This window comes from Scyliorhinus torazame, chromosome 5 (assembly GCF_047496885.1).
Source record: "Scyliorhinus torazame isolate Kashiwa2021f chromosome 5, sScyTor2.1, whole genome shotgun sequence".
NCBI classification, from domain to species: Eukaryota; Metazoa; Chordata; class Chondrichthyes; order Carcharhiniformes; family Scyliorhinidae; genus Scyliorhinus; species Scyliorhinus torazame.
Window position 1 is genome coordinate 69,023,966 of NC_092711.1, and position 20,148 is coordinate 69,044,113.

The following is a 20,148-nucleotide window of genomic DNA, read 5'->3' on the forward strand; positions in this document are numbered from 1 at the left end:
AGGCGATCCGCGAGTATTCCTTATGGACTGCTGAGCAAAACGAGTACTCCCGTTCCCTTGGGTGCAGGAACCTCCAAGGGTCCACCCCTCCCATTCCCACAATTAGCCCAGCCAACGCCTTCGCCCCCCCTGATGGTGTCAGTGAGCACGGCCATGACCTGCCCACCTTGGCTCCTGCGCCAAGTTCCAGTCCTCCCCCCCCCCCTCCTACTAACAGTTTGTGTGTGTCCAAGTCGGGGATGGCCCCAAACACCTTCTTTGCGAATCCCACATCGTCCCAATTCGGACCTTATACACTTAACAGCACCACAAACCTCCCCTCCAGCGGCCCTGTCAGAATCACATATCTACCCCCCTGATCTGCCACCACCTTCTCCATCTGGAAGCGTACTCTTTTGCTGACCAGCACCGCTACCCCTCAAGACCTTCCGTCAAATCCAGAGTGAAAACACCTGACTCACCCAGCTCTTTTTAAGTCTCACCTGATCCTTCACCCTCAAGTGAGTCTCGTGCAGCATTGCTACATCAGCTTTCAAACTTTTAAGATGCACCCATGACCAGACCTCCTAACCCCCTCACGTTCCACGTGACTATCCTAACTGGGGGTCTCTCACCTCCCCACCCTTCTTATCCACCATCATCATACCACCGGGCCCTACCCCATGAGCCTGACCCGCCCCTATCCATTATTAGCATTGAACCCCTTCCCCCCCCCACCGCTTACATTTCCTCTCGAAAAAACATCTCCAGCATCAATCCCCCCTCGTTCGCCTCGTAGGCCCATCAAAACCTGCTAACCAGGCTCCAATGTCCGCAGCCCTCCTCTCACCTCACATCCGTTCACTGTCCGACTTTAGTTAGCTAGCGTGGGTAGCTCCCTTCGCCAAGAAATACCGTCCCCTCCCACACAGTCCCAGAGAAAGAAAAAACAATAATCAAACTAGGGGGTTGGATAGGGTGGACAGTGAGAGCCTTCTCCCGCGGATGGAAATGGCTGGCACGAGGGGACATAACTTTAAACTGAGGGGAAATAGATATAGGACAGAGGTCAGAGGTAGGTTCTTTACGCAAAGAGTAGTGAGGCCGTGGAATGCCCTACCTGCTACAGTAGTGAACTCGCCAACATTGGGGGCATTTAAAAGTTTATCGGATAAACATATGGATGATAATGGTATAGTGTAGGTTAGATGGCTTTTGTTTCGGTGCAACATCGTGGGCCGAAGGGCCTGTACTGCGCTGTATTGTTCTAAACCCATACAATTCACTAAACTAAGATATAACCGTCGCAACACAGAATGCCAATCAACCCAACCAATAACCTGAACTCTGCAACAATGTAAAGAGAATTAAATTACAATACACGTCAGTAAAAAGAAAGTTATAACATTTATACATTTTCCAGCTCCCCAATAACAGCCCAGTCTCTCTTCCAGCTCCACTCCTCACGTCTGTCCCAAGCCTTCTGCCCTCACGAACGCATCAGCCGCCTCCTCTGTCTCAAAATAAAAGTCTTTGGCATCATACGTCACCCTCAGCTTCGCCGGGTATACCATACCAAATCGCACCCCCTTTTTGTACAGTGCCGCTTTCACTCGCCAGAACGAACCTCGTCTTTTTGCCAACTCCACCGTCAAGTCCTGGTAGATCCAAACTCCAGCAGCATCCCACTGCACCTTGCGCTTCTCCTTCGCCCAGCTTACCACCTTCTCCTTCATGCAGTACTTATGAAAGCAGATAATTACTGCTCTTGGCGGCTCATTCACTTTGGGCTTCGGCCTTAATGACTGATGAGCTCGGTCCAGCTCGTACCGGGAGGGGTTCTCACCCTCCCCCATCAACTCCGCCAGCTTCTGAGTTCCGGTTGCGGCGATGCCCAGCTAAACCGCACGTTTCGGCGACTCCAGCTCAAACGGACCTTCGGGCTCTTTTAAGAGCCCCAACGGGGAATTTTTTCAGGACGAAACCCGGTGTGGGGTGAGTTAACAGGGAGTCCCCCCCAACCCAAGAGAAAAATATCGGCGGCGGCTACATCGCGAAGAATCCTCGAGGATAGGGACAGGAGGAAAAAAGAAGCAAGCTGGCGGCGGAGAAAGCCCAGGCGACATGGAGGCCCGATCAAGACGAATTTTTAAGACGGTGTGTGGAGCTACTTAAGAAGGAGGTGCTGACCCCGATGCTACAGGCAATTGAGGGGCTTAAGGAGGCACAAAAGACCCAGGAGATGGAGCTCCGCGTGGTGGAGCAGAAAGTGACGGATAATGAAGACGAGATCCTGGGCCTGGCGGTCAAAACACAGACGCACGAGGCGCTCCACAAAAAGTGCATTGAAAGGATTGAGGCCCTAGAAAACAGAGCACGAAGGAAGAACATTCGGATTCTGGGTCTCCCAGAGGAGTGGAAGGAGCGGACTGCGGGGCTTACGTGAGCACAATGCTAAGCTCGCTGATGGGAGCTGAGGCCCCTTCGGGCCCCTTGGAAGTGGAAGGGGCTTATCGGGTCCCTGCGAGGAGACCAAAGGCGGGAGAACCACCTAGGACGACAATCGTGCGATTTCATCGCTTCAATGATAGAGAAGTGGTTCTGAGATGGGCCAAAAAGGTACGGAGTAGTAGATGGGAGAATGCGGTGGTACAGGTGTACCAGGATTGGAGTGCGGAGGTGGTGAGAAGGAGGGCGAGTTTTAATCGAGCCAAGGAGGTGCTACACAAGAAGAAGGTGAAGTTCGGGATGCTGCAGCCGGCGCGACTATGGGTCACGTACCAGGAGAGACATCACTACTTCGAAACGGCGGAAGAAGCATGGACCTTTATTAAAGACGAGAAACTGGATCGGAACTGAGGGACTGATCTTAGAGGGGAAATGACACTGTCGATGTATATAGGGATGTAAATTGAGAAGGGGGGACACTAAGAAATGTGGGTGCCGGTGGGGGGAAAGAAGAGACATAGGCGGGGGATGAGGAATGAGAGTGGGGCGGTAGAGGGAGCTGCGCCACAAGGGGCGGGACAACTACAGAGAATATGGGGCCTACTGTCCTTGTTCCCGCGCCAGAAAGGTGATGGCGGGAAGATAGGCGCAAGGTATATGGGAGTTCCCCACACGGGGGGGTCAAGGAGTGAGCGGGAGAAGCCGGGGTCAGTTGAAGTCAGCTGACTTTCGGAAGTAATATAGAACATAGAACAATACAGCGCAGTACAGGCCCTTCGGCCCACGATGTTGCACCAAAACAAAAGCCATCTAACCTACACCATGCCATTATCATCCATATGTTTATCCAATAAACTTTTAAATGCCCTCAATGTTGGCGAGTTCACTACTGTAGCAGGTAGGGCATTCCACGGCCTCACTACTCTTTGCGTAAAGAACCTACCTCTGACCTCTGTCCTATATCTATTACCCCTCAGTTTAAAGTTATGTCCCCTCGTGCCAGCCATTTCCATCCGCGGGAGAAGGCTCTCACTGTCCACCCTATCCAACGCCCTGATCATTTTGTATGCCTCTATTAAGTCTCCTCTTAATCTTCTTCTCTCCAACGAAAACAACCTCAAGTCCATCAGCCTTTCCTCATGAGATTTTCCCTCCATATCAGGCAACATCCTGGTAAATCTCCTCTGCACCCGCTCCAAAGCCTCCACGTCCTTCCTATAATGCGGTGACCAGAACTGTACGCAATACTCCAAATGCGGCCGTACCAGAGTTCTGTACAGCTGCAACATGACCTCCCGACTCTGGAACTCAATCCCTCTACCAATAAAGGCCAACACTCCATAGGCCTTCTTCACAACCCTATCAACCTGGGTGGCAACTTTCAGGGATCTATGTACATGGACACCTAGATCCCTCTGCTCATCCACACTTTCAAGAACTTTACCATTAGCCAAATATTCCGCATTCCTGTTATTCCTTCCAAAGTGAATCACCTCACACTTCTCTACATTAAACTCCATTTGCCACCTCTCAGCCCAGCTCTGCAGCTTATCTATATCCCTCTGTAACCTGCTACATCCTTCCACACTATCGACAACAATAGTATCGTCTGCAAATTTACTCACCCACCCTTCTGCGCCTTCCTCTAGGTCATTGATAAAAATGACAAACAGCAACGGCCCCAGAACAGATCCTTGTGGTACTCCACTTGTGACTGTACTCCATTCTGAACATTTCCCATCAACCACCACCCTCTGTCTTCTTTCAGCTAGCCAATTTCTGATCCACATCTCTAAATCACCCTCAATCCCCAGCCTCCGTATTTTTTGCAATAGCCTATCGTGGGGAATCTTATCAAACGCTTTGCTGAAATCCATATACACCACATCAACTGCTCTACCCTCGTCTACCTGTTCAGTCACCTTCTCAAAGAACTCAATAAGGTTTGTGAGGCATGACCTGCCCTTCACAAAGCCATGCTGACTATCCCTGATCATATTATTCCTATCTAGATGATTATAAATCTTGTCTCTTATAATCCCCTCCAAGACTTTACCCACTACAGACGTGAGGCTCACCGGTCTATAGTTGCCGGGGTTGTCTCTGCTCCCCTTTTTAAACAAAGGGACCACATTTGCTGTCCTCTAGTCCTCTGGCACTATTCCTGTAGCCAAGGATGACATAAAAATCAAAGCCAAAGGTCCAACAATCTCTTCCCTGGCCTCCCAGAGAATCCTAGGATAAATCCCATCAGGTCCCAGGGACTTATCTATTTTCAGCCTGTCCAGAATTGCCAACACCTCTTCCCTACGTACCTCAATGCCATCTATTCTATTAGCCTGGGGCTCAGCATTCTCCTCCACAACATTATCTTTTTCCTGAGTGAATACTGACGAAAAATATTCATTTAGTATCTCGCCTACCTCTTCAGACTCCACACACAATTTCCCATCCCTGTCCTTGACTGGTCCTACTCTTTCCCTAGTCATTCGCTTATTCCTGACATACTTATAGAAAGCTTTTGGGTTTTCCTTGATCCTTCCTGCCAAATACTTCTCATGTCCCCTCCTTGCTCGTCTTAGCTCTCTCTCTAGATCCTTCCTCGCTACCTTGTAACTATCCATCGCCCCAACCGAAACTTCACACTTCATCTTCACATAGGCCTCCTTCTTCCTCTTAACAAGAGATTCCACTTCCTTGGTAAACCACGGTTCCCTCGCTCGACGCCTTCCTCCCTGTCTGACCGGTACATACTTATCAAGAACACGCAGTAGCTGATCCTTGAACAAGCCCCACTTATCCAGTGTGCCCAACACTTGCAGCCTACTTCTCCACCTTATCCCCCCCAAATCACGTCTAATGGCATCATAATTGCCCTTCCCCCAGCTATAACTCTTGCCCTGCGGTGTATACTTATCCCTTTCCATCATTAACGTGAACGTCACCGAATTGTGGTCACTGTCCCCAAAGTGCTCTCCTACCTCCAAATCCAACACCTGGCCTGGTTCATTACCCAAAACCAAATCCAACGTGGCCTCGCCTCTTGTTGGCCTGTCAACATATTGTTTCAGGAAACCCTCCTGCACACACTGTACAAAAAACGACCCATCTATTGTACTCGAACTATATCTTTTCCAGTCAATATTTGGAAAGTTAAAGTCTCCCATAATAACTACCCTGTTACTTTCGCTCATATCCAGAATGAATATGGGGGGAGCAATCACGCTAGATGGGGATCTAGCGGGGGGGGGGGGGGAGGGGGGGGGTGGAATAACTGGTTTGCTGCTGCAGAAATCAAAGAGGAACTGGTTAAAGAAAGGGTGGTCGGGGCTGGAATGCGCCACCTGGGGAACGGGTGGGAGAGCGGAACCGGGACGTGGGACCGGCCGAGAGAGGGTGATGGCTAGTCGACACGGGAAGGGGGCAGGTAGCCCCCCAGTGCGGCTGATCACGTGGAACGTGAGAGGCCTAAATGGACCGATTAAAAGGGCCCGAGTGTTCGCACACTTGAAAGGACTGAGGGCAGATGTGGCTATGCTGAAGGTGGCGGACCAAGTTAGGTTAAGGAAAGGATGGGTGGGACAGGTGTTCCATTCAGGGCTGGATGCAAAGAATAGAGGGGTGGCCATACTGGTGGGGAAACGGGTATCATTCGAAGCTAGGAGCATTGTAGCAGATAGTGGAGGCAGATATGTGATGGTGAGTGGCAGACTGGAGGGAACGGAGGTCATGTTGGTTAACGTATATGCCCCGAATTGGGATGATGCGGGATTCATGAAGCGGATGCTGGGACGTATCCCGGACCTGGAGGTAGGAAACTTGATAATGGGGGGAGACTTCAACACCGTGCTGGACCCAGGGTTAGATAGATCTAGATCTAAGACCGGAAGAAGGCCGGCAGCGGCCAAGGTGCTTAAGGGGTTTATGGACCAAATGGGGGGAGTGGATCCATGGCGATTTGTTAGACCGAAGGCCAAGGAGTTCTCCTTCTTCTCCCATGTTCACAAGGTGTACTCCCGGATAGATTTTTTTGTTTTGGGAAGGTCGTTGATCTCGAGGGTGGAAGAAACTGAGTATTCAGCCATAGCTGTCTCAGATCATGCCACACATTGGGTGGACCTGGAACTAGGAGAGGAGAGGGAGCAGCGTGCACTCTGGTGATTAGATGTGGGATTGTTGGCGGATGAGGGAGTCTGTGGAAGGGTGCGGGGATGTATTGAGAGATACCTGGAGGCCAATGACGACGGGGAGGTCCGAGTGGGAGTAGTATGGGAAGCACTAAAGGTGGTGGTCAGAGGAGAGCTGATCTCCATCAGCGCCCACAAAGGGAAAACAGAGGCCAAGGAAAGGGAAAGATTACTGGGGGAGATTTTAAGGGTGGATAAAGAATATGCGGAGGCCCCGGAGGAGGGACTATACAGGGAGAGACGACGACTCCAGATGGAGTTCGACCTTCTGACCACTAGGAGGGCGGAGGTGCAGTGGAGGAAGGCACAGGGGATGAGATATGAATATGGGGAAAAGGCTAGTCGCCTGTTGGCCCATCAGCTGCGAAAGAGGACAGCGGCGAGGGAGATAGGGGGAATTAGAGATGAAAAGGGAGCTACGGTGCGGAGAGCAGGGAAGATAAACGAGGTGTTTAAGACCTTTTACGAATGACTTTATAGGTCCCAACCCCCGGAGGGAAAAGAGGAGATGCGGCAGTTTTTGGACCAATTAAGATTCCCGAGGGTGGAGGAGCAGGAGGTGGAAGGCCTGGGGGCACCAATTGGGGTGGACGAGGTTACCAAGGGGCTGGGGAACATGCAGGCAGGGAAGGCCCGGGACCAGATGGGTTCCCGGTGGAATTTTATAGAAAATATGTGGACTTGCTGGCCCCGCTGTTGGTGAGGACTTTTAACGAGGCCAGGGAAGGGGGAATCTACCCCGACAATGTCGGAGGCGACGATATCGCTAATTTTGAAGCGGGATAAAGATCCGCTGCAGTGCGGATCCTATAGGCCTATTTCACTACTAAATGTGGACGCCAAATTGCTAGCAAAGGTGCTGGCAACGAGGATAGAGGACTGTGTCCCGGGGGTGGTGCACGAAGACCAGACAGGAATCGTAAAGGGGAGACAACTAAATGTCAACGTGTGACGGCTATTAGGGGTGATAATGATGCCCCCAGCAGAGGGGGAGGCAGAGATAGTGGCGGCAATGGATGCAGAGAAGGCATTTGATAGGGTGGAGTGGGAGTACTTATGGGAGGTGCTGAGGAGGTTCGGGTTCGGAGACGGGTTTGTTAGCTGGGTCAAACTCCTCTATGGGGCCCCAACGGCAAGTGTGGCCACGGGTCGGCAAAGATCGGTGTATTTACGACTATACAGGGGAACAAGACAGGGATGCCCGCTATCTCCATTGCTGTTCGCGTTGGCAATTGAACCACTGGCCATGGCGCTGAGAGACTCCAGAAAATGGAGAGGGGTGATTAGAGGGGGAAAGGAACACCGAGTGTCACTCTACGCGGATGACCTACTGCTGTATGTGACGGACCCAGTGGGGGGGATGACAGAGGTCATACAGATATTGAGGGAGTTTGGAGATTTCTCGGGATATAGGCTTAACATGGGAAAGAGTGAACTTTTTGTGATACACCCTGGGGACCAGAGTAGAGGGATAGATGGCCTGCCTTTAAGGAGAGTGAAAAGAAACTTTCGATACCTGGGGATTCAGATAGCCAGGAGCTGGGGAACCTTGCACAGACTTAATCTGACACGACTAGTGGAACAAATGGAAGAGGACTTCAAGAGGTGGGACATGCAGCCACTGTCACTGGCGGGCAGAGTGCAGGCAATTAAGCTGATGGTCCTCCCGAGGTTCCTATTTGTGTTCCAATGTCTCCCTATACTGATCACTAAGGCCTTCTTTTAAAAAATAGACAGGAGCATCACGAGCTTCGTGTGGGCAGGGAAAGTTCCGAGGGTAAGGAGGGGGTTCTTACAACGTAGTAGAGACAGAGGGGGACTGGCGCTGCTGAATTTGGGCGATGACTACTGGGCTGCCAATGTGGCGATGATCCGTAAATGGATGATAGAGGGAGAGGGAATGGCATGGAAAAGACTGGAGAGGAAGTCCTGTAAAGGGACGAGTCTAGAGACGCTGGTGACGGCGCCACTACCGTTCTCACCAAAAAAATTTACCACAAACCCAGTGGTGGCGGCAACATTGAATATCTGGGGGCAATGGAGGCGACAGAGAGGTGTGCTGGGAGCCTTGGTGGGGTCCCCAATTAGGAACAACCATAGGTTTTGCCCCAGGGAGGATGGACGGAGGATTCCAGAGCTGGCACCAGTTGGGAATTAGGAGGGTGGGAGATTTATTTATAGACGGGACGTTTGCGAGCTTGGGAGCGCTGGAGGAAAAGTATAAGGGGAAATTTCTTTAGGTATATGCAGGTGAGGGCGTTCACAAGACAACAGGTGAGGGAATTTCCATTGCTCCCGACACAGGGGATCCAGGATAGAATGCTTTCAGGGGTGTGGGTCGGGGAGGGCAAGGTGTCAGAGATATACCGAGAGATGAGAGAAGAGGGGGGGAGGAGCTGGTGGGCGAACTGAAAGGAAAATGGGAAGAAGAGCTCGGGGAGGAGATAGAGGAGGGTTTGTGGGTTGATGCCCTAAGCAGGGTAAATTCCTCTTCCTCGTGTGCCAGGCTTAGCCTGATTCAATTTAAGGTGCTGCATAGAGCACACATAATGGGAGCAAGGTTGAGCAGATTCTTCGGGGTGGAGGACAAGTGTGGGAGGTGCGGCAGAAGCCCGGCGAACCACACACATATGTTTTGGTTGTGTCTGGCACAGGTGGGGTATTGGAGGGGAGTGACGGGAGTGATCTCGAAGGTGGTGAAGGTCCGGGTCAAACCAGGCTGGGGGTTAGCTTTATTTGGAGTTGCGGATGAGCCGGGAGTGCAGGAGGCAAAAGAGGCCGATGTCATGGCCTTTGCGTCCCTAGTAGCCCGGCGTAGGATCCTACTCATGTGGAAGGAAGCGAAACCCCCCGGACTGGAGGCCTGGATAAACGATATGGTGGGGTTCATATAACTGGAGCAGATTAAGTTTGCGCTGAGAAGATCGGCTCAAGGGTTCACCAGACGGTGGCAACCGTTCCTCGACTACCTAGCGGAACGTTAGAGGGAAGATAGATGACCAGCAGCAGCAACCCGGGGGGGGGGGGGGGGGGGGGGGGGGAAGTTTCATTTTATGTTATTTGGTTAGTTTACCATGTTAGTTAGTTACTCATTATTAGATTGTAGTTATCATGTTACTTGTACTGTTAACTTTTCTTTTTGTTTGATGTGTAAGAGGAAAAAATTGTGAATGAAAAACTTCAATAAAATATATTTTTGAAAACCAGCTTCTTAGCGAAGTACTCTGTTGGCCTTGCACCCTCTGTCCCTTCGGGCAAGCCCACAATTCTCAGATTGTGCCGCCTCGAGCGGTTCTCCAAGTCCTCGAGCTTTGCTCGGAGTCCTCTGTTGACCTCCACCACCCTCCGTAGCTCATCCCCCATCGAGGTGAGCTGATGATGTGCTGCGACACGGCCTCCTCCACTTCCTTCACCTTCTCGTCCTGCTCTCTCACCTCGGCCGATGTCTTTGCCACAGCTATCCTCACTGGGGCGATTGCCTCCTCCACCAATGTCTTCAATGCGACCGCCGTCTCCTTCCTCAACGCATCCATGTGCCTCACAAACTGCTTTTCGAGCTCCACCACCATCACCTCGGTCATCTTCTACACCGTAAGTAGTGCTGACCCACCACGCGGTCCGGCATCCGCCATCTTGTCAGCATATTTGCTCATCTTCTCATTCAACGGCGAGCCCACGTTTCCAACCTTTCTCAACGCTGCTTTTCGCATCCTTTAACGGCTTATTATTTTTCCTTTTTTTCCCATCTTCTTTCCTTCTTCAATCCTTTCGTTTTTTTTTTAAAAAACAAAAAGATTTTCTTCCTTCAAAGAAAAAGGGGGAAAAAAAATTTTCACCAAATTTCTTTAAAACATCTTTCTCTTCTTTTTTGTATTCCTCCAAAAATTCCCTCGGACCAGGCTTCAGTCTTCTTACCACATTCTAGGCGGGACATCCGATGTGGGACATCTCACCTACATCACGCCCTGGCTTTGGGCCTGCCGCCTCGGCCTCCGTTTGGCTCCGCCCCCGCTGCTCCTTTCAAATTTTCAGGTCCGGCTTTCAGGTTGTCCCGCTCCTCCTCCACGTGCAGCCGCTCCACCGAACCCACCGGGACCAGTCCCCCCCCCCCCCCCCCCCCCCCCCCCCGCCCCCCCTCCCCCCTCACCCTTCCAACCCTCCGGCTCCCTGAAATGGAGCTTTGACGGGCGAGGGAGGCAGGGCCGACCCCGGAGAAGTTACATTTTTTTAAAAACAGCGGTGGCCCCCTGAAAAAGACCGCGATATCGTGGACCAGCAGGAGCTTCTCCTCATCGCGGCCGCTCCGCTCGCGAACGCCACCGGAAGTCAATTTATTTGACTTTTAGCCAGAATATTAGCCCCTGTAAATGGGCTGGAATTGTTATCAGCAGAAAGAGACCCAACTGAACATGGTTCAGTCCTGAATGTGAGGAACAGCAAAATCCAATCACTGTGGTTACTTGTGGCCTCGTTTGTGTCTCCGCAGGTTGGATGAATCACTGAATCCTTTCCCACACTCTGAGCAGGTGAATGGTCTCTCTCCAGTGTGAACTCGCTGGTGCGTGGACAGAGCGAATGGCTGAGTTAATCCCTTCCCACACTTGGAGCAGATGAATGGCCTCTCCTCAGTGTGAATCCGCTGATGTACAGTGAGGTCAGATGATCGTCTGAACCCAGTCCCGCAGTGAGAGCACCTGAACGGTCTCTCGTCAGTGTGAACACGTTGATGGCTCATCAGTTGCCCAGAACTTTTATAGCATTTCCCACAGTCCAGACACCTAAACGGTCTCTCACCAGTGTGAACTCGCTGGTGACTCAGCAAGTGGGCTGAAATAGTAAATCCCTTCCCACACTCTGAGCAGGCGAATGGTCTCGCCCCAGTGTGAACTCGCTGATGTCTATACAGAGTGGATGACTGAGCGAATCCCTTCCCACACTTGGAGCAGGTGAATGGTCTCTCCCCAGTGTGAATTCGCTGGTGTTTCCGTAAGGCCAATGAATCACTGAATCCCTTCCCACACTTGGAGCAGGCGAATGGTCTCGCCCCAGTGTGAACTCGCTGGTGTCTATACAGAGTGGATGACTGAGCGAATCCCTTCCCACACTTGGAGCAGGTGAATAGTCTCTCCCCAGTGTGAACGCGTCGGTGAGTTTCCAGGTGGGATGGGGACGTGAATCCTTTCCCACAATCCGCACATTTCCATGCTTTCTCCTCAGTGTGACTGCATTTGTGGCTTGTGAGGTCTGATAGAGCGAATCCTCGTCCACACAAACAATAAGAGTACGTTTTTTCCCCACTATGAACAATGCTTTTTCCTTCCATGTTCAAAATCCGCTGATATTCAGGATATGATAAATTGAAGACTCTGTCAGATCCTGATGTGATGCTTGGTTTCAGTTTCCGGACTTTGAAGCCTCCCCTTCGAACACCCTGTGAAACTGATTCAAAACAGAAAATAGGGAATGAGAGAGAACCCACAAAAACAGGTTGTGAAATTGAGCTGAATGAATCTGGTCATTTGTGGGGCCGGCACTGGGAAAAGGTGACATGAAAACTGCTGGATTGTTGTAAAAACCCAACTGGCCTCTTTGGGAGGAGAGAGAAAGAGGTGAAGAGGGATTTTGTACATCTACAAGACAGATTAAAGAGAATAGATGGCAAAGCAAACTCGATCTTGATCATCAGAAACTATAATATTGATACCAAAACAATGCTTCTGGTGGCACAGTGGTTAGCACTGCTTCCTCACAGCGCCAGGGACCTGGATTCAATTCCGGCCTTGGTGACTGGGTGTGTGGAGTTTGCAGTTTCTCCCCGTGTCTGCGTGGTTTCCACCCGGTGCTCAGGTTTCCTCCAACAGTCCAAAGAAGGGAAAGTTAGGTGGATTGGCCTTGATAAATTGCCCCTTAGTGTCCAGGGATGTGCAGGTTAGGTGGGGCTATGGGGTTACAGGGACAGGGTAGGGGTGTGGGCCTAGGCAGGGGGCCCTTTCAGAGAATTGGTGCAGACTTGATGGGCCAAATGGCCTCCTTCTGCACAGCAGGAATTCTATGGTTCTAATTCTATTCCATGAATCTTTATAAAGCTCTGGTCACCACTCTTGAGGAAGAATGTGAAGGTTCTTGGAGAAGGTGCAGAGGAGATTTACCAGAATGGTTCCAGCAAAGGAGGTTGAGGGGAGATTTGATTCAGGGACACAAGATTATGCCAGGTTTCCATCGGGTGGACAAAGAAACTGTTTCCATTCACTGATCGTGATATTCATTTTCTAATGAACCGAGTGACTCTGTCAGATCGCGATGTGACATTTGGTTTCTGTTTCCCGTCTGTTAAACCTCCACTTCCATTGTCCTGTAAATTTACAGAAACCTCACTGTCAGTTTCAGATAAAAATTCACAACATTCTCTCCTCGCCAACTTTGATTCAACGTATTCCTGGAGGTTTGATCACATGACCTTCCCCCATCCTCCAGCCATTAATCTGTCAACACATCCATCCTTGTGACACACTGCCTTCCTCGGCCAATGGGGAAGCAAAAGGATTCATTACTTTACAGGACAGTTACTATCCTAATGATTTTCCAGACACCCAGGTATGAACCTCGCCAACGCAGGGAGCGGAGTTCATAGAATTTACAGTGCAGAAGGAGGCCATTCGGCCCATCGAGTCTGCACCAGCTCTTGGAAAGAGCACCCTTCCCAAGGTCAACACCTCCACCCTATCCCCATAACCCAATAACCTCACCCAACACTAAGGGAGTTGGTGTGAACTCGTAGAGGAGGAGTTTCGGAACAGTAAATATAAATAACTTACCTCGGGAATTCACGGCCTAGTCAGCAGGGAGCGGAGTTGGTGCGAATCCGGGGAGGAGCAGCTTCGGAACAGTCAGTATAAATAACCTCGGGGATTAATGGCCTAGTCGGCAGGGAGCAGAGTTGATGTGAATCCGAGGAGGATTAGCTTCGGAACAGTAAGCTGGTTTAGCACACTGGGCTAAATCGCTGGCTTTGAAAGCAGACCAAGGCAGGCCAGCAGCACGGTTCAATTCCCGTACCAGCCTCCCCGGACAGGTACCGGAATGTGGCGACCAGGGGCTTTTCACAGTAACTTCATTTGAAGCCTACTTGTGACAATACGCGATTTTCATTTCATTTCATTTTCAATAACTTACCTCGGGGATTCACGCCCTAGTCGGCAGGGAGCGGAGTTGGGGCGAATCCGAGGAGGATCCTTCGGAACAGTAAGTATAATTTTTTTTTTTAAATTTAAAGTACCCAATTCATTTTTCCAATTAAGTGGCAATTTAGCGTGGCCAATCCACCTACCCTGCACATCTTTTTGGGTTGTGTGGGCAAAACCGACACAAATACGGGGAGAATGTGCAAACTCCACACGGACAGTGAGCCAGAGCCGGGATCGAACCTGGGACCCCAGCACCGTGAGACTGCAGTGCTACTCACTGCGACACCGTGCTGCCATCAGTAAGTATAAATAACTTACCTGTTGGGTATCTGGACTGGGGGCAAAAACTGAAACGTGACATCAGAGTAATTAACTAAGTTGGGGACTTAGTGACTAGGAGATTAGTAAGGAGATTAGTAACTAGGAGATTAGTAACTAGGAGATTGCTGAATGTTATCTATATCAACGATTTGGATGAGAATGTACAAGGCATGATCAGTAAGTTTGCAGATGACTACTGGTATTGAAGACAGTGAGGAAGGTTATCAAAAATTGCAGCTGGATCTTGATCAGCTGGGGAAGTGGGCCGAGAAATGGCAAATGGAGTTCAATACAGTAAGTGTGAGGAGTTGCATTTCGGAAAGTTGGAAAGTCACAGTGAATGGTAGGGCCTGAGGGAATATCGTGGAATAGAGGAACCTTGGACTTCAGGTGCACGGATCTCTAAAGGTGTGATATACACTTCCTCCTTCACAGGTATATAGGGCAGTGAAGATGACTTTTGGCCTTCATCAGTCAGGACATTGAGTATAGAAGTTGGGAAGTTATGTTGCAGTTGTCCAGGACGTTGGTGAGGTCACACCAGGAGTATTGTGTTCAGTTTTGGCTGCTTTGCAATAGGAGAGTCGAAAGTTGTTATTAAACTGGAGAAAGCGCAGACAAGATTTGAAAAAAAATGAAAATTGCTTATTGTCACGAGTAGGCTTCAATGAAGTTACTGTGAAAAGCCCTTAGTCGCCACATTCCGGCGCATGTTTGGGGAGGCTGGTACGGGAATTGAACCGTGCTGCTGGCCTGCCTTAGTCTGCTTTAAAAGCCCGCGATTTAGCCCAGTGTGCTAAACCAGCTCACAAGGATGGTGCTAGGACTCGAGACTGAGTTATCAGGAGAGATTGGACAGGCCAGGACCTTTTTCTTTGGAGCGTAGGACACTGAGGGGTGATCTTCCAGAGGTGTATGAGATCATGAGAGGCATGGATAGGATGAATGCTCTCAGTCTTTTTATCAGGGTTGGGGAATTGAGAACTAAAAGACTTTGGTCTAATTTCAGAGGGGAAAGAATTCATGGGAACCTAAGGAGCAACGGTTTTACACAGAGGATGGTACGGATGTGGAATGAGCTGAAGGAGGAAGTGGTTGAGGCAGGGACATTGGCAACATTGAAAAGGCATTAGGACAGATACATGGATAGGAAAGGTTCAGAGGTATATGGGCCAAAAGCATGCAAACTGGGTTGGCTTAGATGGACCTTTTGGTTGGCATGGGCCAGTTTGGGGCAAAGGGCCTGTTTCCGTGCTGTAGGTTCTATCCATGAACCCCAAGTCTCTTTGGACACCCACTGTACTTAACCTCTTTCCATTTAGAAAGTACTCAGCTCTAACCGTTATTGGTTCAAACTAGATAACCTCACACTTGTTTACATTGCCACAATCTTGGCCATTCACCTTGTCTGTCAATATCTGTCAATAGGGGCTGTTTAGCACTGTGGGCTAAATAGCTGGCTTGTAATGCAGAACAATGCCAGCAGCGAGGTTCAATTCCTGCAGCGGACTCCCCAAACAGCCACCGGAATGTGGTGACTGGGGGCTTTTCAGAGTAACTTCATTGAAGCCTACTTGAGACAATAAGCGATTATTATTATTAATATTATCATTATCTTCTTACAGTTTTATGCTGTCATCAATGCTGTCTACGATGCCACCGAACTTTGTATTATCAGCAAAAGTGCAGAAGAGGCACTTCTGTCCGTCGAGTTTGCACCAACACATCAAAACCTGACCCACCTACCTAATCCCATTTGCCAGCACTTGGCCCATAGCCCTGAATGTTATGACGTGCCAGTCTTCATCCAGGTACTTTTAAGAGGATGTGAGGCAACCCGTCTCTACCATCCTCCTCAGCAGTGCATTCCAGACCCTCACCACCCTCTGGGTAAAAATGTTTTTCCTCAATATATGTGTCAATAAATCTAATATAATCTAACCCCACTCTCTGCTGTCCGTTGGTTAGCCAATCCTCAATCCAAGCTAATATATTACCTCTAAACCTCGTGGGATCTTACCTTGTTTATTACCTTTTGTGTGACACCTTATCAACTGTATTCTGGAAGTCCAAATACATCTACAGGACCCCCATTATCCACCTGGCCTGTTGCATCTTCCAAGAACTCCAACGAGTCAAACACTTCACCAAACCAGGCTGACTGATGGATTGCGGTTTGACTTTCCAAATGTCCAGTTACTACTTCCTCAATAATGGATTCCAGCAGTTTCCCAACAACAGGCTTTAAACTAACTAGTTTCCGACTTTCTGCCTTTTTGAACAGGAGGGGTGCCATTAGTCTTTTTCTCCAATGCAGTGACATTGTCACTGGGTCAGTGTCTCCCCCCCCTTGGTCTCTGTGAGGTTGTTTGTGGAGAGAAGCCGGAAGCGGCGGATAGTGAGAGTGGAACATGTTCATTGTTTCACATTCGACTCTGGGGCCGGACTGCGGTTTGTAAACCCCACCCCCCCGACACTGACCCCTCACAATGCGCGGGGTGATTGACGGCAGCACCGAACCAATAGGCGAAGGGTGGGCATGTCCGGAGGACCAACTGGTCCTCCAACCAATCAGCGTGAATGATGAGGCGGGACTGGGCTGAGTGAAGCATGCGCAATGTGATTAATGGTGACAGCAAAAGGTTCTTTCTCGGATCCACAATCCGGGGATGACGGGACGGAGGGAGAGATGAATCAGGAGGGTCGGTAGGAAAATTCGAGTACATGTTAGATAGACCAAAAATCCGGAAAAATAACCTGCCGGTACCTGGGGATCTGAGCGGGAGCTGCAGCTTTCTCACAAACAAGATTTTGCGGCCGCCATCTTTATTTGGTACTGGCAGCGGCGCGCATGCGCCATCGGGATCCTTATTTGGTTCACTAGCGGCAGTGCGCACGCGCACCCACCATCTTTATCGGGGCACGAGCAGAAGAGCGCAGGCTCAGTCGCCATCATTGTTGGGGGCAACATTTTCGAAACGTTCCTTCATGACAGAATGTCCAGCAAACTGCTTCACTCTGAGTTACAAATTCCTATTTATGGGGCAGAATATATGTCCAGGGCAGTGACAATAATTCGAATTTATATGGTGACTTGAACAGAATAAAACTTTGAAGACTTTCAGAGAAACATTACAAAGTAACAATTGCTGCAGGAAAGGATGTCCCGAAGCGTGGTACATTGGCGAGACCATGCAGACGCTGCGACAACGAATGAACGGACATCACGCAACAATCACCAGGCAGGAATGTTCCCTTCCAGTCGGGGAACACTTCAGCAGTCAAGGGCATTCAGCCTCTGATCTCCGGGTAAGCGTTCTCCAAGGCGGCCTTCAGGACCCGCGACAACGCAGAATCGCCGAGCAGAAACTTATAGCCAAGTTCCGCACACATGAGTGCGGCCTCAACCGGGACCTGGGATTCATGTCGCATTACATTCATCCCCCACCATCTGGCCTGCAAAATCCTACCAACTGTCCTGGCTTGATACAATTCACACCTCTTTAACCTGGGGTTACCCCATCTCTGGATCTGTAAAGATTTAATCACCTGCCAATGCTCGCATTCCTAGCATTGTTTGGCATCTTTGAATTTGTCTATATATGTGTTTCTGGAACAGACCTCTGCATTCACCTGAGGAAGGAGCAGCGCTCCGAAAGCTAGTGACATCGAAACAAACCTGTTGGACTTTAACCTGGTGTTGTAAGACTTCGTACTGTGCTCACCCCAGTCCAACGCCGGCATCTCCACATCAAAGTAACAATTGACACTGAGCCACAAGAGGAGATATTAGATTTTAAGGACAATCTTAATGGAGGAAAGTGAATCGGAGAGTTTTAAGGAGGAAATTCCAGAAATAGAGGCCCTGGAAACTAAGTAATGGTTGAGAGATTAAAATCAGGAATGCTCACGTGGCTGGAATTAAATGAGTGCAGAGATCTCAAAGGGGTGTGTGTGGAGGAGATTACAGTGATCAGGATGGTCATTACCTTGGAGTAAAACAATGAGAAATTTAAACTTTTTGTGCCTTTTAAAAGGAAGCATTTGCAGATCGGTGGGCACAGGGGCTGGTGTGAGTAAGCACTTGGGTAGCAGAGTTTTGGATGGGATGGAGGGGGTTGTTTAATGTTAGAGTCCAGCTGCGAGTGCGTTGGAATAATCTGGTTGAGAGGTAACAGAAGAATGGATGATGGTTTCTGCAGCAGATGGACAGAGACTAAGGTGGAGTCGAGCTATGTTCCTGAGGTGGAAGTCTGCAATCTTGGTGATGATGTGGATCTGTGGTCACAAGCTCATCTAGGGGTGAAATAGTTCACCATGGTTGTGAACAGTCTGCTTCAGCCTCAGACATTTGACAGGGATGGAATTTGTAACAAGAGAGTGGAGTTTGTAGCGGGGTTGAAAGGGAATGGGTTCAGTCTTGTCAATATTTAAATGGAGGAAAGTTCTGCTCATCCAGCCCTGGATGTTGGACGAGTTTGGACAGTGTGTGTCTTGGAAAGGAACTTGCAGGTGGTGATGTTCACATACATCTGCTGTCCTGCTCCATCCAGGTGGTGGAGGTTAAGTGTTTAGGAGATTCTGTCAAATTGTGATTCAGTTGTTGGTCCATTGCTTGCTGTTACCCTCACTCCTTTCTCACTCTCTCCCTTTCCATCAATCTTTTTGATTCTCTCTCTCTCCCACTACTCACTCTCTTTCTCTCTCACTCTGTTTCTCACATAAAATTCGAGTCCAGAGGGTTGTGGATGATACTAATCATTATTGTCACAAGTAGGCTTACATGAACACTGCAATGAAGTTACTGTGACCATCGATGAATATATTTAAGGCTCAGATGGTGAGATGTTTGGTCTCAGGAAGTCAAAGGACATAGAGAGCTAATGGGAAAGTGGAATTGAAGATGGAGGTCAGCCACAATCGTGTTCAAGGCAGAGCAGGTTCGACGGACCAAATGGTCTACTTCTGCTCCTATTTCTTGTGTTCGTGCAGAGGCCCGAATCTAGTTAACTTTTCACAACAGGTTCAACAGTTTTCGTTGTCACTTTTTCCCAGTGCCGGCCCCACAAGTTACCAGATTCATTCAGCTCAATTTCACAACATGCCTTTGTGTTTTTGTGGGTTCTCTCTCACTCCCTATTTTCAGTTTTAAATCAGTTTCACAGGGTATTAGCAGGGAAGGATGTGCAATTGGGAAACTCCAACCAAGCACCACATCAAAATCTGACAGTCGTGGAACTGATCGTAACCTGAAAATCATCAGATTTTGAACATGGAAGGAAAAAGCACAGTTCACAGTGGGGAGAAACCATACAAGTGTTCTGTGAGTTGTCAAAACACAAGCGCAGTCACAGCAGGGAGAAACCATGGAAATGTGGGGACTGTGTCAAGGCGTTCAATTACCCATCTGACCTGGCAACCCATCGACACATTCACACTGGGGAGAAGCCTGTCACCTGCCCCGAGTGTGGGCGTGGATTCACTCAGTCATACAGCCTGTTGATGCACCAGCGAGTTCACACTAGGGAAAGGCCTTTCACCTGCCCCGAGTGTAGGAAGGGATTCACTCATTCATCCCAACTGCTGACACACCAGCAGATTCACAATGATGAGAGACCTTTTAAATTCAGAAAATTCGGGAAGTGCTTTAAAAGTTCTCGGGTTCAGATGTCCCATCAAAGAGTTCACACTGACGAGAGACCGTTTAAATGCTGCCACTAGGTGACATCATCCAAAAGTGTTAGTTTTCACATGTCCACTGACAACACCCAGCTCTACCTCACCCCCATCCCTCCACATTCCTCCACTGTTACTAAATTATCAAACTGCTTGTCCCACATCCGGTACTGGATGGGCTGAAATTTCCCCCAATTAAAAATTGGGAAGACCAAAGCCATTGTCTTCAGTCACCATTAGAAATTCCATTCCCTAACTCCCGAGTCCATCCCTCTCCCTGGGAACTGTCTGAGGCTGAACAACACTCTGCACAATCTCCGTGTCAGATTTGACCCAAAGGTGAGTTTCTGACC

At 49.5% G+C, this 20,148-nt stretch overlaps 2 protein-coding genes across 3 annotated transcripts in view; both read right to left on the reverse strand.

Moving 5' to 3' along the window:
• LOC140418286 (uncharacterized) overlaps positions 1-20,148 on the reverse strand; it is a 44,203-nt gene that overhangs the window by 11,324 nt on the left and 12,731 nt on the right. The window contains exon 1 of one of the 2 annotated variants that reach the window (XM_072501758.1): positions 16,152-16,460. The exons of the other annotated variant lie outside the window; for it this stretch is intronic. The gene's annotated coding sequence lies outside the window, so the exon portion shown is untranslated. Of the gene's footprint in view, positions 1-16,151; positions 16,461-20,148 lie in introns of those variants that run through there. 2 annotated transcript variants of the gene reach the window in all.
• On the reverse strand, positions 10,759-16,946 carry LOC140418284 (uncharacterized). The gene is made up of 2 exons (XM_072501751.1): positions 16,887-16,946; positions 10,759-12,053 (listed from the first exon to the last, which is right to left on the reverse strand). The coding sequence occupies exon 2, from the start codon at positions 11,935-11,937 to the stop codon at positions 11,071-11,073; it is 867 nt and encodes a 288-aa protein (XP_072357852.1). The 5' UTR covers positions 11,938-12,053; positions 16,887-16,946; the 3' UTR covers positions 10,759-11,070.